Source organism: Cyprinus carpio, chromosome A20 (genome assembly GCF_018340385.1).
Source record: "Cyprinus carpio isolate SPL01 chromosome A20, ASM1834038v1, whole genome shotgun sequence".
NCBI lineage: Eukaryota > Metazoa > Chordata > Actinopteri > Cypriniformes > Cyprinidae > Cyprinus > Cyprinus carpio.
Window position 1 is genome coordinate 24,808,819 of NC_056591.1, and position 20,594 is coordinate 24,829,412.

At 36.6% G+C, this 20,594-nt stretch overlaps 1 protein-coding gene across 1 annotated transcript in view; it reads right to left on the reverse strand.

The window, feature by feature from the left end:
• LOC109045683 (ATPase family AAA domain-containing protein 2B-like) overlaps nt 1-20,594 on the reverse strand; it is a 95,508-nt gene that overhangs the window by 62,157 nt on the left and 12,757 nt on the right. Inside the window, exons 16-21 of the mRNA XM_042778228.1 lie at nt 19,847-20,158; nt 18,971-19,115; nt 18,015-18,201; nt 17,658-17,843; nt 5,959-6,094; nt 480-673 (exon numbers count right to left, since the gene is read on the reverse strand). Of these exons, the coding sequence (XP_042634162.1) occupies nt 480-673; nt 5,959-6,094; nt 17,658-17,843; nt 18,015-18,201; nt 18,971-19,115; nt 19,847-20,158 (1,160 nt within the window). The remainder of the gene's footprint in view (nt 1-479; nt 674-5,958; nt 6,095-17,657; nt 17,844-18,014; nt 18,202-18,970; nt 19,116-19,846; nt 20,159-20,594) is intronic.

Genomic DNA, 20,594 nt, shown 5'->3' on the forward strand with positions numbered 1-20,594 from the left:
CATATACATATATACATATATATATACATATACATATATACATATATATATATATATATATATGAGAAAATTGTCAAGGGCATTTTGCCAATTTTCCATGCCAATTTTGCAAAACAATCTGAATTCGGGATTCATATGGCATGTTCTTGATTTGTCATACAGAGGCTTTGCTTCACCCTGTAACAAATTTAAAAAGCTTCAGGAGACCAGGGCGAAAACGTGTTGCACTCTGTATTCATAGACACACTGTCCTCCTTATTTGCTTCTTATAGTGATGAACTTTTTAATTGCCTTCTCAAATTACTTGATTCAGGTAATGATCCTGCCTGCAAGCTGTCGTATAATGACAATCATATGATTTGTTTGGTCTGGGGGTTACTAATAAACCATAGGTGCCACTAATTACATGGTAATATTGAATAGAATACAGACTCTACAGGCATTAATCGTACAGCTGCTGATGTGCAGTAACAGCCCACCTCCTCAATGTCCACGGGTTTGCTGAAGATCTGGAAGCGTTTGTCAGTGGCGAGCCGCTTTGTGACGTCCCTGAGAAAGAGGCGGAGCTCGCGCAAGGTGTTCTCCTCCTGCTCCTCCAGTCGCCGCTGCTCCTCTGGCGAGAGCTGCCGAGGGCCGGGGTCTTCAGCGAGGGTCAGCACCTCCAGAGCGCACACTGAAAACACAAATACAGACACAGACCCTCAGTACAGCTGAACTACAATCATGAGGAAATCATGAAGATCTGACAGTTCTGATGTAGATTATTTTTTTGTACTTCTAAGGGAGCAAGTAATGAATCACTTTGATTTAAAACCAAAAAAATGGTTATTTTATCTGTATATTGGCTTTTGAATATTTTTCAATATTCATGCATTTTCTCTGAAAAAAAAAAAAAAAGTCAAAATAATAAAGATTGCTCCCTAATAATCTACTAACCTTTAATCGACAAGAAGTGGCTTGGTCGACCAAAATTTTATTAGTCGCGAAAAAAAAAATCCACAGGAAGTGGTTAGGTCACGCAGTCCGTGGCGGGCAGATTGTTAACGGCTGGATTTTGTGGTAATACAGTACATCCAAATGCTCGCCTATCATTCATCGACATCAAATATATGACTTATAATCTGAAATATGTAAGTAGTAGCAACTTTACATGGCTGCTCAATCTAATGTTAACCTAGAAAAATGTGCGCTGTTCAAGTGTCTGAGCGGAGTGGAAAGCCGAAAGGTAGTGCACTCACAGCATGACAGATGAAGGCGCTAGTGCAGTCACCCTCTCTTAAATAACTCCGTCATTTTTGTCATACAGATAGGAGTAATAAATCTTTCGAATCTATAAAGCCTCTACGTTTATTTGTGTGCACTCACAATAACAAAACATTGCTCTTTTTAAATAATGAAAGCAAACAGGATGCACTTTCTGCCGTCTCGGTCTGTGAACTTGAGCGAGAAACTCAGTGTATACTTGCCTTACAGACATGAAATATATATCTATAGAGAGTAATATGTCCACTTTCAAATGAAACAATTAAAATCTAAAAAACACAAATATTCTCATATTACGTAATCCATATGAAACTTGCATGCAGGTGCGTCGACTACTGTGGGAATGATGAGTCAGTGTCAATGAAAACACAGACAACACTAGTTTATTAATAGATTATTAAAATGTTAATGCAGTTTAATCTTACTGTTTTTCCCTGACACATTCATCATAATTAATTCTGCCAGTGTGCTATGGCAAGCTTTATGCATGCACTTAAGCACTTATTAGACTATGTAGGCAATAAAAAGCTCATTAGCATGATTTAAATGGTTTATTAATAAACGTGCGATTAGTCAACTAATGCTTAAAATGAACGTCTACTAGTCGAGGGCAGCCCTAACTAAATGTATTTAATATTAAATTATTTTAATTCATAATACAAATCACAGACTTCTAAAAACTTTTTTTAAAAATCTAATCAAAATCAAATTAGAGTTTAGAATCAATTTACTGAAAAAAATCAAAAACAATAATAAAACATTTGTGTCTTAATGCTATTGTAGTCTAATGCCAGTCTTTAGGAAATGTAAACGCTAAATAAAAAAAATTAAAAAACAATTATATCTATTGCAGTGTTCATGTATTACATCACAAGAAACAAAATGACATACAATTTTTTTTTGGTGAGCATAAGAAGTCTCTTCATAAGAAGTGCATTTATTTGATCAAAAATACAGTAAAACAAAACTATTGTAAAATATTACTACAAATTAAAACTGAAATGAAAATATTTTCAAATGCAAATTATTCCTTTGATGGCAAAGCTCAATTTCAGCATCATTACTCCAGTCTTCAGTGTCAAATAATAATTTTGAAATCATTCTAGTATACTAATTTGCTACTCAATAAACATCCCTTTTCATTTATTTATTTAGTTACCATCTTATGTTGACAACAGTTGTGCTGCTTAATATTTTCATGGAAACTGTATTACGTTTTTTCAGGATTCTTTGAAAAAAAAAAAAGTAACAAAAAAAAACACCATTTATTTGGAATACAAATCTTTTGTAACATTATAAATGTCTTTACGGTCACTTTTGATCAATTTAATGCATCCATGCTGAATAAAAGTATTTATTTCTTTCAAAAATAAAAAAACTTACTGACCCTAAACTTTTGAACAGTAGTGTATTATATATTATAAATTATGCAGGAATAATCAGAATATGATTTTCGCAATGTCAAAAGAATGCAGACGTTCAAGAACCGTCAACAGAACATAATGAAAATTGTGTTATTTCAGTATTTTGTCCAGAAACTTTGCTCTTTAAACCTAAGTGTAATACTTGTAATACTAAGTGCAATAGATGAAGTCTTGAGCAAATGGTCCGAAAACAACTGGAATAGTCAGATGACACTGAAACTGTGCCAGAGCAGCTAGAGGAATTATAAACACTCGGTGTTATATATGGATGAAGTCGAGAAATGCTTTCCACTACAGCGTGCGCCCCACAGTATTATTGATTTCTGAAGAGCTCCAACAAACAACCTGACAGCTGCGGTAATTCAGAGCTGCATCTATACGATAAACCAAAAACAGACTGCCAGAAATAACCAAACACAACAAGCGCTAATGTGGCACTGCCTTGTAAGAAAATACTGCTACAGAAAAAAAAAACCTTCTCAGTAAACAGGCCGTGGACCTCGTGCTAATCCAAAGATCTGGGCAGAGTGCCTAGCAGTTGTTGGGCCACCAGCCTCAGCAATTTACTTTGTGGCAGCAGCTAGCGAACAGTTATGCTAACTGTGAGCGTAATTATAGCTAATGGTTAAGGACCGGTGTTTAATAGAGCCCCTTTCTCCCACCACAGATGCTATGCTGCCAAAGGAAGTAGGGTTTGTGTTTTATTCAGAGCTGCCTCTGATCGACCCACAGGAGGACCCCTGCTCTGCATCAATGGGTCACGATGCTTGCATTTCCACTTGAAAGCCATTCTCTGCTATAATGGCTCCAGCTGTGAGGGAGCCGATGAGCATGGCAATCGACCACAAGTAGAAGATATCCAGAAGAGAACATCAGGAACACCCAGGAGACCCAATTTATGCATAAGCAGAAGTAGCAATTCTGGAAGAGCAGCAGCAGTGGTGGAAGCAATTGCAAGGACAGCAATAGTAGTTATCGACACCCAAAAATGAATTTACTCACAGTATGACTTTATTTTTTGGAGCATAAACGATAATTCTTTGAAAAGAGCATTTCTGTCCTTACAATGTAGTATTATTTTATCATTATTTATGTTCACTATAATATTAATATTTTAAATTAGCTTTTCATTTTATATTTTCAGTGTTTATTTTAAAAATAAAAACTTTTTTTTTCATCTAATATTAACATTATATTTTAATTAGTGGTGGGCCGTTATCGGCGTTAACGTGCTGCGTTAACGTGAGACTCTTATCGGGCGATAAAAAAAAATATCGCCGTTAATTTATTCTCAAAGTTGGGTTGGGAGCTGGGTCTATACTACGCAAGCTATGATGACTTTCACCGTGATAGTTTAGCGCGCGTTTGTATACCTAGACGAATTGCACTGTAGGGGACGAGAACGAGTCTCCGAACCTGTGTGTATGCCTACTGTGAAATTACCAAGCTTCCCAAAAAAAAAAACCTTGACAAGACTCACGCCTGTTTCACACATACTCCGTCTGCAGTGCGTATGCAGTCCGTGTGCGTTACGTGTGTGGTGCAGAAGCAGCACGGACTCATTGTGCTTTCACACAGGACACGTTTGCAGCCCGCTACTGATCCGCGGCTGTTTAGTCCACAAACACAACGTTTGTTCATTATTCTATATTTCAAACCATGTATAAAAAAAAAAAAAAAAAAAGTAACAATCTTTCATAATCATGGACATTAGTTTAAACTTAATATAAACAACATTATTCATGCATTTGACTTCTAGGTTTGTATAATAAGCTGCTCAAGCAAGCGGCAAAACATTTAAACACAACAATTAGCCTTCTTTTCTTGTTGGGATATCGCAAATATTTAAAATGAAAGCACCGCTGACAGAAACAGTCGACTCTCGTGCCTTTTGCATTTAAATCTTTATTACAAGCAATCGCACGGTTCTTAATGAACTTTGATTTTCTGCTTCCATAAAAGTGCATAGGCCTATATCATGTTGCCTCGTTTATCTAAAGGTGCTTTTTTTCTTGTTTTAAACCTAGCCAAAACCCATGTGTTGCGTGTGAAACACGGTAGGCTTTAATTAATATACATTTATTGTGAAATTACTGCATTTCCGTGTCAATCCATGTTAACTTTTACCGCGAACAATGCGCACACAGCTCTATCAGTACTAACAAGTACATCTTATTGAACATAAATTGAATGCCTTCGGCAGAATTCAAATGAGCCATTTTAATCTAGATTAATCTAGATTAATTCCAAGATTACAGTAAGATTAATCTAGATTTAAAAAATTAATCTATGCCCACCACTAATTTTAATGCAGCTTAATGTCAACTAATGAAAATTATTTGTAATAGTTTTAAGGATTATTTCAGATCTACAATTCTTTCAGTTTAATCAAATTTATATTTGGATTGAGCTAAATCAGACTGATTGAGATTGATAGGTGTTTAAAGGCTTTTCGAATCAAACTGAGCCATCAATAACTAATTATTTGGATGCATGTAAACTTAGCTAATAAACCTGTACATATAATTTCGTATATTTGTATACAATATCTTCTTTTGTGTTGAACAAAAGGAAGAAAATCATACATGATTGGAATGACGTTAAGCTGAGTAAATGCTTTTTCATTTTTGGGTTAATTATACCTAAGAATCTGAATAGGAGTGAGGGACAGTGTGGTGAACGTGCAAGTCATAATGGTGATAAATGACATCAGCATCCAGTAAGACCATACCACCTGACACCCTAGACAGACTTAAGGTAGAGACATAAGGCACTTTAACATACGCCTTTCTCATACTAATGGCCTCATTAGTGCCCAAGCACAAAGGGTGTGTAGCCTTTATCATTTTTCTTTTTCTTTCTGAGAGTCTATGGTGGTCACTGGAATCGTCTGGATGAAAAATAAGATGATTTTCTTGTAACTTTCCCAAAACTTGGTTGCAAATCTCTGGTCTCTATCAATTCCTTTTATATACAGAGTCCTATAGAATACAAGGCAACAAAACTTAAAAATATCATCATCATGCCATGAGGGTATCTGACCATATTTATTGTGTAGCTTAGATTTTAGCACGGTGCAATGAACAACATTCACGGTGCTTGGCCCAGATAATTGCTGTTTGCAGCTGCATTTACTCTTGCACAGATTGAGAAAGTTGGTAAAGAAGTTTAAATAGCAAAAAAGGGGAATTAACACTTCAGAAACGGTGTTCTACCTCCAGTCAGGACCAGATAAATCTATACTTCTCCATTAACCACAATAAACACTTACCGGTTTTCCTCCTGCGGGGTGGCGCCTTGGCTGCCTGCACCAAAATGAGGTCTGAAAAAAACTTCCTGCGTGCTTCTTCTCCCGGCATGCTTAAACAAACCACCTCCCCATACGAATGGCTGAAGATGCATTTTAGCTGTAAAAAACAAAAACAAACAAAAAACCCATTTAGAAACAAAAAATTACCCAATAAATGATCTCAAATATTCAGGTCAATGACATGATACCAATTTTGTCCATATCAAGTTTTTCATATACTATATAAGTTAATTTATACAGAAATTCATACACCTTTTATATGATTAAAATGTTTTTAGATTTCAAATTAAAAGAGAGATAGTCACGAAGCCAAAATGGCTTGGGTGGTTTATGTATATAAATGAATCTATGTATATATGTATAGACGTAAATATATGTGTATGTACACTCTTTCTTTGAGTTAAGCATCAAAACAGTAACTCATGAATTCAACATATATACAAACTTTGAGAACATCTGCCACAAAAAAAAAAAAATAAAAATCACCCATTCTGTTCTTCAAATGCTGCTAACCAGCTGGGATCAAATCTCTGGGACTCCAGTAAAAAAAAAAAAAAAAAAAAAAATTTTTTAACTAATACACACAGGCCTTAAAAGCAGGTTTTATGTATAATTTGACCTTTTATTTTAGGGCTACTTAAGATAAAATTAGGGGTACAGCTTCATTCTTAATCAGCCAATGATTTGCTCTAATTTTAGGGGTAGTTAGTGATCAGTGTTAAAATGTAGATCTAAGACCAATAAAACATGATGATCCAGCAACACGTCCTACTTGAAAAAAATCATGGCCGCCGTCAGTCAGCCAATTAGAACAGCGGGATAACAAAAGGCTTTAACGAACAGTGATTTGACGGAACATAATGAAAGGACAGAAAAGAAATGTGATTATGCAAGCATCCTTCCCGACAGCCGAAGAACTGTGCATGAAGAGAAAACCTGGAAATAATGGCCAGTGTCTGGTGCACATGGTCACAGGTGTCACTGAAGAGAGTGTTTTAATGAGCAGCTTCATACTGCTACATTCAACTCTAATTTCATATGGTAAAGTGTGCAGTGCCAGAACAATCACTGAAGTCACTCTGGGAGTTTAAAAAAAAAAAAAAAATATATATATAATATATATATATATATATATATATAGATATATATATATATATATATATATATATATATATATATATATATATATACACACACACACACATACACACACACTAAATCAGCAGTTAAAACTTCACTGTAAGTTCATGTATGTTTCTTCAAAGACTGCAGCAATCAGGATAAATGAATCCAGGTAAAGGCTAATGACTCCTAAATGTCTGAAAGCTCTCATATCTAAGCGCAAACTGAACCACTTTAAGAAGTTCGCAAGGCTCCTCAAATATTTCACCAAGGCACTAGGAGAGAATTTTTCCATAATGAGGATCCACAGAGCACTTTAAGATCAAATTCCACTCATGAGCGGGTGTTGAAAATACAAAAAAATCCCTCATCAACTGCATTATTTTACATCTTTGTCCCCTCTTAGCAGATCTGTTTCAACTCAGGTTTCTTTCAGGCTTCTGTGGTCCAAATTCTGGAGGCGAGATGAAGGGAAGCAGAGCAAGTAGCCCACAAAAGAGCCAGGTAGTGATTTTATGATTTGTCTCATAGCTGATAGAATCCTTGGAGACCAATGCAGATTCTGAGAGGAAGAGAGCCGAGAGACTAAATAGGCCTTTCAACTCGCCAGAGAGCAAGACATCCTGAGGAAATTAGGAAATCCAAAACACATTTCTAGTCTCTTCCCATCTTTCTCTTATTGACACATGCTTCATCTTTACTTCAACTGAACAACAAGCAGATAAGAAACTGATAAATAATAGAGTTGGGAATTGCAAACCAGTGTGATATCTGAATTTAAAGTCAAGATCAAAGGACACGTGCAAAGAAATTTGCTTTCATAATGTAACATTTTCAAGATGTTCAATGGGAACAAAAATTAATGTTTGCCATATAAATACATTTTAAAAAAGGTATTTTAAACCATTTGGTGTCAGTTTTGGAGGATCTCCTGAAAAAGATGCCCCACTGACTAAATGTAAATGGATATTTAATCAAAAAAAGAAAATGCTGTCATTATTTACTCGCCCTCATGTGATATGCAAAATTGTGGCTTTCTTTCTTCTGTGCAAGAGATGTCTTTGAAAAATGTCTTTGTCTATACAACGAAAGTCAATATGATGCAACATAATTTGGACCTCAGCATTCTCCAAAATATCTTCTTGTGTGTTGTGAAGACTAAAGTCATACACTTGTGAAATTAATTTGAATTTTTTGATAGATTTTCCCTTACAACATAAAAGGATTCACACTTTGAGGGAATCGACACACCATCTGGTTACATATACACTGCAAAAATCCAATTTTTTTTATAAATATTTACAGTTAAAATACCTCAAAAGTATGCTTGGAACAAGATAAATGTATTTTACAAGTGAAAAAAAAAATAAAAAATCTGCCAGCTCCGTAAGATGAAATATGCTTATATTGACACATTTTCTAACAATGAATCTTAACATCTTTCAGTGTTGCATCTCATGTAAATCTTGTTCAAATTATTTTTTGACATTTTAACTGGAAAATCTGACAAAAACATTTGTAATTTTGTAAGCTATCATGTTAAGTTGGAATATTAGAAAGTTTAAAAGTAAAAAAAAAAAAACCTTTTAAAGCCAATGTAAATTTTTTAACTATATATTGTTTATTAATGATCATTGCCCATATTGACTAAGATTAATACAGACAGAAAAAAAGACATCAGGCTGCTCAATGCAGACCCTGAAGGTGTTACAGTGAACTAACAAGTGCACACTGAGGTGTAACCTTACACTGCTGGAGCTGACTGCTGGCACCCCCCCACATGCGCTGGCATGAGCCAAAACTCTTCCCGCACCCATCACAGGGGCACGTACCTCCTTCCTGTGATCTATACCACCTGCCACCACTACAGATGCTGTTTACAGACAGAACTGTCATCTGGCTCTACATCTTTCTATTTAAGAAATGTGAGGGAACGGATGAGTTGAGAGATTTTTAGTGGTTATTTTGTTCCCATTTCTTTTAATTTATAGGAGGCCTCACCCCTGACATGCAGCGCCACAGAGAGGACAGCTGTCGCACTGAACGTGCCAGAAGCCGAAGGCCGGTGCAAACTGTTCTCGAGCTTCTACTTTGCATATTTGGGTTGCACTTAATGCGGATAAGCTCTGGGCTAATGGACGTTTTTAAATCTTGAACCAAAGTAGGTTCAATATCTTCCCACTTAAGGCCTACTTGAGGTGTATGGAATGGAATGGGATCAGAAATTGTTACCAAGGTATGCAGTTTTTTTTAAATATTACAACCACATCTGTCAGCATGTTGATTATATGTACAATTAGTAGAAGTATAATTAATATGAGAAAGGAAGAATAGAATGAATGAGGCACTTTCTTGTTTTCAAAAAAGCATGCCAAATCACAAACAAATCTTTGGTTTGTTTCAAAGAACTGATCAAACTGACTTGCGAAACAACCTGGTCTGAATCAAAATAAAGTTGCTGAATCTGGAAAAAAAAAAAAAAAAAAAAAAGATTGCAAAAAAAAAAAAAATGGGTTCATGTTTGAAAATGAAGAAATTAAAGACAGCCATAAATATTAGCATTGAAGTTTTACTACGTACTGTAAATTTAGATAATTATTAATTACTAGTTCACAGTGAAATATTATTAAATATTTATAACTGCAATATTCATTATTTTGTTTAATATTTTTATTTAATCATAGTAGTAATAATAATAATGATGATAATAATAATAATAATATAGTGATTGTCACAAAATTAGACAAATCACCAGCTGTACAGACCAACAAACACGTAGACCAAACCTGGAGTTTAAAAAAAAAAAAAAGGACAAAAAAAACCCATCAACAATAATAATAATAATAATAATAATAATAATAATAATAGTTCTGAACATAAAACTCACAAATCCTTTTTTTTAAAATTACCTATTGTAGTGTAATAGTTCTAATTATGCGCCAATCTCCATAAAAGTTTGCTTGCTTGCACACCTAATTTCATGAAAAAAATCTCTGCATCTTTCTCTCTCAGGCAGGCTGCATGAGCCTCATCTGGCACAACTTGGATATATCATCAATCTCCATTTACACTGAATGCAATAAAATCAGAATCATTGTCGTGAAAATTTTTGGTGGCCAAGTTTCAGTGCTTCCCTAGTTATTTTTGTTTTTGACGTTTTAATCAGGCTTCTTTTCTGGTCGGTCAAGTGAAATTCTCTCTCACTTGCCCCTTTAAAAAATCTACTTGTCTCTTTGGAGTGTTACAAGCTGTTGGTGCATAAAGAAGATCTGTGAAGTTGCGAAGACTAAAGTCTCAAATCCAAAGAGATATTCTTTATAAAAGTTGAGACTCGTCCACGGCCCCCTGAAACAGCTCGTTCTAACACGCCCCCACATATCTACGTCAGTATGGGGGAAGATTTGCATAACGCAATCCAGATGTTCACGCAAAGAAAGGGGGCGTACATTTTATTCTCGTTGTAGTATTGTTGTTGCCGCCGCCGCTATGTCGTATAGACATTGTGTGTTTCACTGTGAAAGCGAAACTACTTTGTTTGGCCTTCCAAAAGAGGATGATATCCGCTTCGTCATGCCTGGAGCTGATCCGTGCTGGTCGCGAAGGAAAAATATCAACTTTGCACTGTGGATCACCGAATCAGCTTTCACCGTGGATGAAGCGGAGTCCAGCCCGGGTCGTCACATATGGTTGCCGCAAGCCCAAGGTACGCTCCTTCGTAGAATGCACCTGCCGCGCTGTTCTCAAGCAGCCCGCCTCTGCTCACTCAAGCTGGCCTCTGCTCACTCGAGAGAACGAGGTTGGTTTGTGCTGTTTTTTCGTTTAGGGGGCTGTACTTTTTTTTTTGTTCTAAAAGAAGACACCACTAGAAATCATGTTTATATAATGGGCTTTATGTTTATATGTCTCGTCTCTCCGGCTGGACAAGGCTTCACAATATGTTAAGGGGCGTAACATTTCCATCACACGCTTGAGGCATTCAGCCAATCACAATGCACTGGATAGGTGGCCAATCAGAGCACACCTCGCTTTTCAGCGCGATGAGCCTTGTAAAAATTTACGTGTTTCAGAAGGCGGGGCATAGAGGAGAAACAATAATGTAGAGTATATGGAAAATAATGTGGTTTTTTTTTACCTTAAACCGAATAAACATTTCATTACAACAAATACACACACAAAATAATGTTCTTTTTAGCAGCATCATATGACCCCTTTAATCTAGTGGTCAATCAATCATTAATCACTGTGGCCATACATGTATTACAAATTGCAAACTTTGTGTCTTTACTTTCACTGAAAAACGTCCATGCCAGTGACGTTTACATGCGGATGTGAGTGTAGGTGTGACGTCAAAACGGACTAGTCACCGGTCTGATTATGTGGAAAATCGGCTAATTCCAATCCCTGGCCAGTCAGTCAGTGCATCTCTACAAAATATTATTACCGATTTAAAAATAAATAAATAATAAAAACTTTTTATTTGCCTTACCCCAAGTCAATATGGCTACAATAAACCTGCAACAAAAATTTAGATTTAGTGCTGTGACTGTCAGGTTCAATTTTGCAACTAGCTAGTCAGATTCACTTTGATATGGTGACCACAGATAACCACAGACACAACCTTTTCTAGAAAGCATCATATTCATCCACGCAACATAAGTTACTCAAGCATCTGTACTTTTTCCCCAAGGGTTACTTTAAAAGTTTATTTTTCAGTACAGGAAAGTGCATTTCCATCTCATTATAAAGCATGGGTTAAATGCAGAGCACAAATTCCTAGTATAGGACACCATACCTGGCCACACGATACGTCACTTTCAACTTTAAAACATGACTACCGGGTGTTTCATATAACTACCTGCTGACCTCAGTGAAGGCTAAACACTTCCTGATCCTTCACAGCACAACTCTCCATCTCCGAATCTCAGAAGCCCTGGATTCAAGTGTTCATGAGTGGGAGAGGCCGGGATGGTTTATTCTAAGGGAGAATCTAAATGTAGGAGCTCTTGTGGTGTTACTGTGAAGCTCCAGTATTGATCGTGGCTTTGGCACAGGACCCCCTGCCCGGATCAAGAGACGGCTCTCACACCAAGGTAAGGGTGGTACGATTCAGAGCGTGGATGGTATGACTCCACTGAAGGGGCCTTGGGGTACATTTCAAAGTGGGAACAAGCTTTGTGGATTTAAACAGACAATTCTCTGAATTTGCCTACTTCACCATTCAAAGCCACTTTATATCTTCTGTGGTTGTCAAAACTTGAGGTTGAAGTCAACATAAAATGACATTCGTAACTTATTTTACTTCCACACTACAACATATTTCTGACTCAAACAAGGACAAAAATAAATGAAATGCAGGGCGTGACTTGAAAGTATCCATCAGAAATGGATTGGATCATGAATAGTGGGTGTTCTGTACCACAAAGGAGTCAGAAGAAGATTGTGGAGGAATACTGCTCTATTGAGACTTCAAAGGACACACTTTAGGGGAGCTTTTCAACCAGGATTTGCAAGAGATGACTAAATAGCTTTTGGGCTATCGCTTTACATAATACAGTGTTGGTTAACATTAACCAATAGGGCTAGATGAAATCAGCAAAAAAGGAAAGTTTTGTCAAAAACTAGGAAGGTACCGATTGAAAACAAATCTGGCCAATAATGATAAGCTGATCATTATTTGTAGTTAATTAATAATTAACGTAATTTATAATACGTAATTAATTATAGTTATGGCAAATAACTACTTTTACATGTGAATTTAGAACTTAAAGATCCAATATTGGACAGTATATCCAATGCTGACTGGTGCAGATTTATAAAAAAAAAAAAAAAAAAAAAAAAAAAAAAAAAAAATCACCCAATAACCAATATATTATTAATCCTTTTAAACATTTTCCCCTTTTCAGCAAAATCAACCTAAAAAATGACTATATTTAATTAATTTATATAATATTTGTCTCAGCACACTGTCCTGGGATTTAACATCTAAAACACACTTCAAGAACTTTGAAATTACTCCTGTCAAGACACTATAAAATACAAAAAGTCAAGCGACTCAAACCTAACCTACTGAAATATCCAGTGACTGCAGATTCATAATCCAAACAGTGTCATATAGGTGGAATTTCAACATCAAGACACCACAGGGGTCTTCAAAAGGGTCATTCATCATTGAAAGTCGAGGCAAATTTTCAAAGCACATGAGAAAACAAGTGTGACAGAACCCAGCACCACATAGAGGGTGAAATAACCAACCTATCCTCGTCTACTATCAATTAAACATGTGTCTTTCCTCAGAGGAATGAGACAGGCTTTAATGAACACACCTTGCAAGAAGAGAGTGAGCGAGAGACGGGCCTGTCAATAACATTAATGCCTTTATTCTAAACACTCTCGTGCCCTCCTGGTGGGCATCAGTCTCTTCAGTGGGCGTTATGATCAAGGGCTTCACCACCAGCCAATCACTAGCTGCCCAGCGACTCACCCTGGGATGCATGGGGTGCACAGCATGAGCAGCTGGAGGCGCTTGATGCTGGATTGTGAGGTGAAACCGCAGAGCTGCCAGAGTGACTCCCCGTCAGCATAATTAAGAGAGAGTTTTTTTTTTTTTTTGGTTGTGTGACTTCAGATTGCATTACTTATCTCTTCCTTCCACTCTCTCGCTCCCTTTTTTATTTTAAAGACTTCTCTCACATGCTCTTCCTGGCATGTCTTTGAGAATTGATTTTAATGCCCCTGGCGCGATTAGAAAAGGACTAGAAAAAAATAGAAAAGGAATGACAGGTACAGGCCAGGCTTTGAAAAAAAGAGAACGGGTACAAAAAGTCGAAAAGATGATGAAAATAAAAAAGGTTGAGCCTTGGCCTAGAGCATGGTATGCAAATCAAGCTCATGTACATACATACACATATATATACACACACACACACACACACACATACACACATACACATACACCCCCAGTCCAGAAGGGGGTGCCTGCAGCAATGCAAAACTGTTGGATAACTGTCCACCAGCAGAAGAACAGCGAATGCCACGAGTTGCGCACTTGAAAACAAAGCCCAATAGACAGTGACCATGTGCTAATTCTGAATGCCTCTCTCACAGACTGGCAAAGGAGTATACTTTAAAGGAATCCTATTATGCTTTTTCACTTTTTCTACTTTAGTTAGTCTGTAATGTTGCTGTTTGAGCATAAAAAAGATCTGCAAAGTTACAAAGATCAAAGTCCACTTCAAAAGAAGATATTTTATTTAAAAGAAATCACTTTTCAAAAACTACAAAGAATGACTCGTTTGGACTACAACGCATATTTTCCAGGATTTGTGATATCATAAATACCGTCGAATGAGACGAGACCTGGTTGAGCTGTACTAGAGAAGGCAACGAGTGTTGTAACTATGACGGAGACACGCTAACTTTCCCAAGGCTGAAGAACTTAGTGTGGTTACAATCATCCGGATTTAAATCGCGCTCAAATTGATTTGATTTTGACACAATATTTACACTGAAGCTGGCAGGCGGCTATGATAAGAGGCATGACATTTCCCGACCAGGCGCCGAGTGCTGCCAATCACAACACACACTGGCCCAGCTAACCAATCACAACACACACTGGCCCAGCTAACCAATCACAGCACATTTCATATTTCAGAAGGCCTTCATTTGATACAGGAACTAATCGAGCCATTCATGCCAGACTGGGGAGAGAGGTGTTGTTATAATGTAAAATATGTGAAAAGTAATGTGTTTTTTGAACAACCTATGAGAGCCTGTTCTAGTACACCCATAAAACAAAATCAAGACTTTGTAAAAGAGCATAATAGGACCCCTTTAAAGGATTGTGCACTCAACTGTTTGTGAAATGGAGCTTTGTGCTCATGTATCCTACCTCTCTCATTCAGCACAAATCCAAATATTCCATAATATTTCCATATTTGTGATGTAACGTATCTGAATGCTAAACAATTATTTATTATGTAAATTATAGGCTTTGTACTTCAGTTCCAACAGTGACACAGAGGCTGCCCGCTGATGTTTGGTTCACTGTATTTTTTTTTTTATAAAGTACCAACTGTGCTGTCAAGTTAGCAATGCTGAAACTGATGTTTTTTGTGTGTGTATGTGTGTGCGCGTTATCACTTCAACTGTTTCCTTATACCAGCAGAATCATCTTTAAACAATTATTGTCTTATTAGTAATGCATCGCTGCATAAAGGTCTGCTTTTCTTTGTGTACACTATGAAAACAAAACATTGTGCCTTTGTAAAATAAAGAAAACAAATAGGATGTCGCTTTCTGCCATTTGAGTTTCCTTTCTGGGAACAAATTAAGCCTGTCACAAAAATGAACTGAAACTCAGCATATATAGGCTACGTTAAGTGTCACACTGTTTTTTTTTCCTTTGTTTATCTGTAAACTAAATCAAATATATTTCAAGTATTTAATCCTTGTATGTATATGTGTACTGCAGATTATATATATATATATTAGAGCCCGACCGATATGGATTTTTGGGGGCCAATGCCGATGCCGATATTAACTCGAAAAGAGCCGATTTATAAGCCGATATTTTGATTTTGAAAATAACCTGGATATTAGACCCATTTCCTATAAACTACACTTACACAACATTCAATAGCAAAATATCTGCCTGTTCTATGTCTGTGGGCTGTATAAAACCAATAAACCATTTTCCAGAAGGGATTATGTTAAAAAAAGCCTTAGATTACAGTCTCAATGACTAAACAATTGCACATCAAAAGTATATATGTTTTTAATGTTAACTACTTATATTTAACTATATTATTACAACATTTTCCTGTTATGTCTGTAAAGCTGTTTTGAAACAATCTGTAAAAAAGAAGGAAAAAAAAGCGCTTGTTCAGCTCACATTTATTTACATGTCCCCTCTGGTTTAATATTTCTGACGCACCTACTGTAGTTACTGTAACTACACTATATTTGCTCTCACAGACACATTCACAACGGACCCGTATATCTTCTCCTCTTCTCTTTGTGCAGTCTAAATCAAAACATCGTCATACGCTGGCGAACGTAAAGTTAGCCTACTGTTACCGGAAGATTACGGAATCAATTCGAAGTTGAATGGTTAACGTTAGTGTCATGAACACACCCGCTGTCAATTTTGAGAAGAACCACCTTCAAACAAGTTAATAGCAAGCATTTAAGGGGCCTGCTAAAAAGGAAGCTATGTTAGCGTTAGAATAACGTAACAGTTGTTGTTTTTTTGAGGCACGCTGTACATAACTTCTAGTCATTGACTACACGCGCCCCCCTGCCACAGTTACGCGGTCATTATGTGGGAAACACTGCAGATATATTTAGAATAATTAAACGCTAACGTTATAGTTTGACCTCTTATTAGTGTTTCGCGCTTCTTCCACCGATAAACATGGTATTAGCTTTGTGGCTGATCTAATATAGCAATGCATTAGCGGCTGTAAGTGATGTTACAGAATATTAAGAAGTGATAATGATAGGACCGTCAGCTAGAACTACCACACTGTTTTTATATACAGTGTATGAACTAAATCTACAATCATTTCACATGACGAACGACAGATTCACCGTCAAAAGAGTACATCTCCGTGGCTCGGCTGATAGCTTTTTTCTGTAGTGGATTTCTGGCGCTGTTGTCAACTGGGGAGTTGCAGAGCTCCCTCTGGTGGGCAAACTATGCAACACTCATAACATGAGTGAAGCATGAGACTCTGTTTCTCATGTTTCATCGGCCGTTATAAACGCCGATGCTGATTTAAATGCAATTAGCTCATATCGGCCGATAATATCGGCCGGGGGCAGGTCGATATATCGGTCGGGCTCTAATATATATATATATATATATATATATATATATATATATATATATATATATATATATATATATATATATATATATATATATATATATATATATATATTCACACAATGTAATAATATTTTGTATTTTCACATCTAGGTGAAAAAAAAAAGATTATTTTGATGAAATTATTTGGATTTCAAAATAAATGAAAAGAAACCGAGCATAGTTTTTCCTGTTGTACCAAAATCATATCAAACCGTGACCCCTGAACCGAGTTACGTGACATCGGTGTACCGTTTCACCCCTAATACACACACATATACCAAACATCATATATACGTATGTGTGTATTAGGGGTGGAACGGTACACCGACGTCACGTGTATATTATATATATATATATATATATATATAATATATATATATAATATATATATATATATATATATATATATATATATATATATATATATATACACACACACACACACACACACATTTTAAAAATACTAATAACTATCATTTTGGTTATTATAATTCAATACGTAATTATTTAATTATAATATAATGCATTCAAGCATCATCAATTTCCATGCAACAACAACTTAAAAAAAAAATAAGAAAAAGAAAAAACACCCTTAGAAAAGAAACTTCTCCACAACAAGATGCAAAAACCATTTATGTTTAGGGGTATGTTCAGGGGACAGATTGGTCACCTCGTCAGGAAGCTGCTGGTAGTTGGTCTCTGCTGTGGCGAGGATGAGGAGTGGTGTGAATGAGGGTGCATCCTGCAGGAGTGTGAGGAAGCTGCTCTTGACCGTCTCACTGATGGCTTCCCACCAGTCACTGATGTGAGGCATGTAGATGATGCTGGGTACACAGCGCCGAGCCTCACGAAACACCTACACACAGATACCCAAAGTTACAAATGAACGCATTCACTCTTATGTAAAAAAAATAAGGTGGACAGTGTGCTGATGGTAGTCATCTTAAGCACAACAATAGTACTACAAGCCCACAGCACCACACTGGACGTGTGAAGTCTTCAAAAGTGATGGTGCATTTCAGCTTGCCTGAGCGCAGGACTCCTCTGGGGTTTTGGCACTGACAGAGTATAGAGTGGGTAGGTCGAGACGGTGCACAGTGAACTTCTCCAAGTGGTGCAGCACAGCAGGGGCCAGGTGTGTGCTCTGCCCTGCGCCCTGGGGTCCCGTCAGCAGCAGCCGTGGCCGGTAAGAGGTGGGCTGCTGGTAGGCAGACCTGAAACAAATATAAAAGGTCACTATCTATCTTTTTAACCGAGTTAGGAACATTCAAATCAACCCTTCAGAATTGCATTTATGAAGCACAGAAATGCTGTCTACAAAAGCTCTAGTTTTGAGAAACAGCCTCAGTTTCTCATTTAGGAAGAGTTGCTGACAAGAGGAATGAAGCTACGATGGCCAAATAAAATAATGAAGAGAAATAAAGAAGGTAATTGATAAAGTTGGTTGGATTTTTTTTAGGGAGGATTTTTTTTCATTTGTTTTTTATTTTTTATATTAATATATTAAGATGAACCACTTGCCAACATCTCATTTAAGTGTGAGGAGCTGCAAGTATTGATGATCACAAGCTAAAGCCATAAAACACTGTTTTACTGAACCATGAAGAACAAATCAATGCAAACGCAATTGAAGTAGGTCTGCTGAGGAACACAAGCCGTGTCAGTGCCGCCTGTCAGTTCTGCAGCTTTCCAACAGATGGCAGCAAAACACAGTGTTTGACTATCATTTGAAGTCCTTCAAGACTTTTAAATCTAATAGGTTTTTTTATTGTTTATTTTCTACTGCCATATCAGCATAAAGGACTGTATTCATTTAAATATATATATATACATATATTTGTTACATTACAATAAAAACTAAAAGATGTAATATTACAATTGAAACATAAGCATAATAAATGAGGGGTCTCACAGTGTACTTATTAAAGTGTACTGAGGATTAATTAAGTGTAGCTGAGTTCTGTATGAACTCAAGTGACTCACATGGTAAAGTGGAGAAAGGGTTTATGGGTCGTGCAGGAAGCTGCTTTCTTCGGCGATCCTGACTGAGTTTCGTAAATGGAAGGAGCACCAAGAGATTCCTCGTCCTCGCTGTACGAGTCTTCCACCAACAGATGATTGTCAGTGTCTGAAATCACAGAAACGACTTAAATTTCTGCTGACATTTCTTCAGAGTGATTTAAAATGAAACGATATGCAGCAGGAAAAGTATATAATTTATTCTAGATTAAAAAGGCAAGGGCATAAAAAGGTATGTTCTGGCAAATGAAGAAGAAACCTTTCTACATTTTTTCTTTTTTAAATTAAAGAGGCAATAAAAATGTAAAACTTCAAAGATTAAAAAGTTTAAAATCATTCTAGAGGAAAAAGTTCCACTAATTGAAAAATCAACCATGTAAAATATTATTCACCAACAAAAGAGTCACTTCTGATTTCATATTTCATTAAACTGTTGAATAAAATAATTATGCAGATGAACGAACTCAGTCCAGGAATAAACTAAAATCTCACTAGTTAGCAATCCATCTTTAACATATGAAGTTTCTCTTAAAACGAGCATTTTAATGGAATAATTACAGTCGAGAAAAGCTCAAGACTAAATGGTGGAATGAGTCACATGACTTATTACAAAGAGATCAGTCATTAAAAATGCTGATAAAATTCTATTCTCAGCAGAAATATGAGGTGGTAATTATAAAGCGCTGAATATAAGGCACAAAAAAATAAATCTGAATGGATGATGAAACAAGTAAATAAGAAAAGAAGGGAAAAGGGAAAAAAACTAAATGTAACTGTGATGTACAACAGAAATAACTCACTGAACAACATAAAATCCAACAGCAGGAAATGGGAGCGTACCGTGTGTGTGTTCCCTGTGCAGGAGCTCTGCGTGGGGGAAGACTCGCATCAGGCAGGCCAGCGTTTGGGCCAGTGTGTGCTCCAGCAGGGGCTTCAACACGCAGGAAAGGGCCTGGCCGGGCGGAGCCAGAGCCCTTTGACCCGCAGGTACTACGGAGCGCAGCGCACGACTAAAGTCCTGCGGCCCCAAAACGATGGAGCCCACGTCCAGCTGAAAACGCTGGCTGCTGCTGTAGATCTGAGGATAGCGCCGCCGCAGAGCCGCTAGCGCAGCCTCTGTGCAAAGTGCTTTGATGTCGGCCCCACAGTAACCTGAGACACAGCAGAGTTAGATACACGTCTGGACAAGAACATCACCATGTGGCCACCTGTAATACTGTTCAAAAAATGTGTAAATAGCTAACTGTAAAAATTGTACCTTTCACAAATTTCATTTTTGTTCAATTTTTTCAAAATTCTTTTTTCATTTTCATTTTTCTGGATTACATTACCGTTTAAAATAAATGTAGGTAAAATGTTGAAAATAATTTATTTTGCTTAAACTTCATTATTATTACTATTATTGGTAACACTACAATAAGGTTCCATGAACAAATGAACATGAAAAAATAATAAACAATGCATTTATTACAGTATTTATTAATCTTTGTTAATGTTAGTTAGTTCATTGTTAGTTCATCACAGTGCATCAACTAATATTAACAAGCACACATTTTGCTTTTAATAATGCATTAGTAAATGTTGAAAT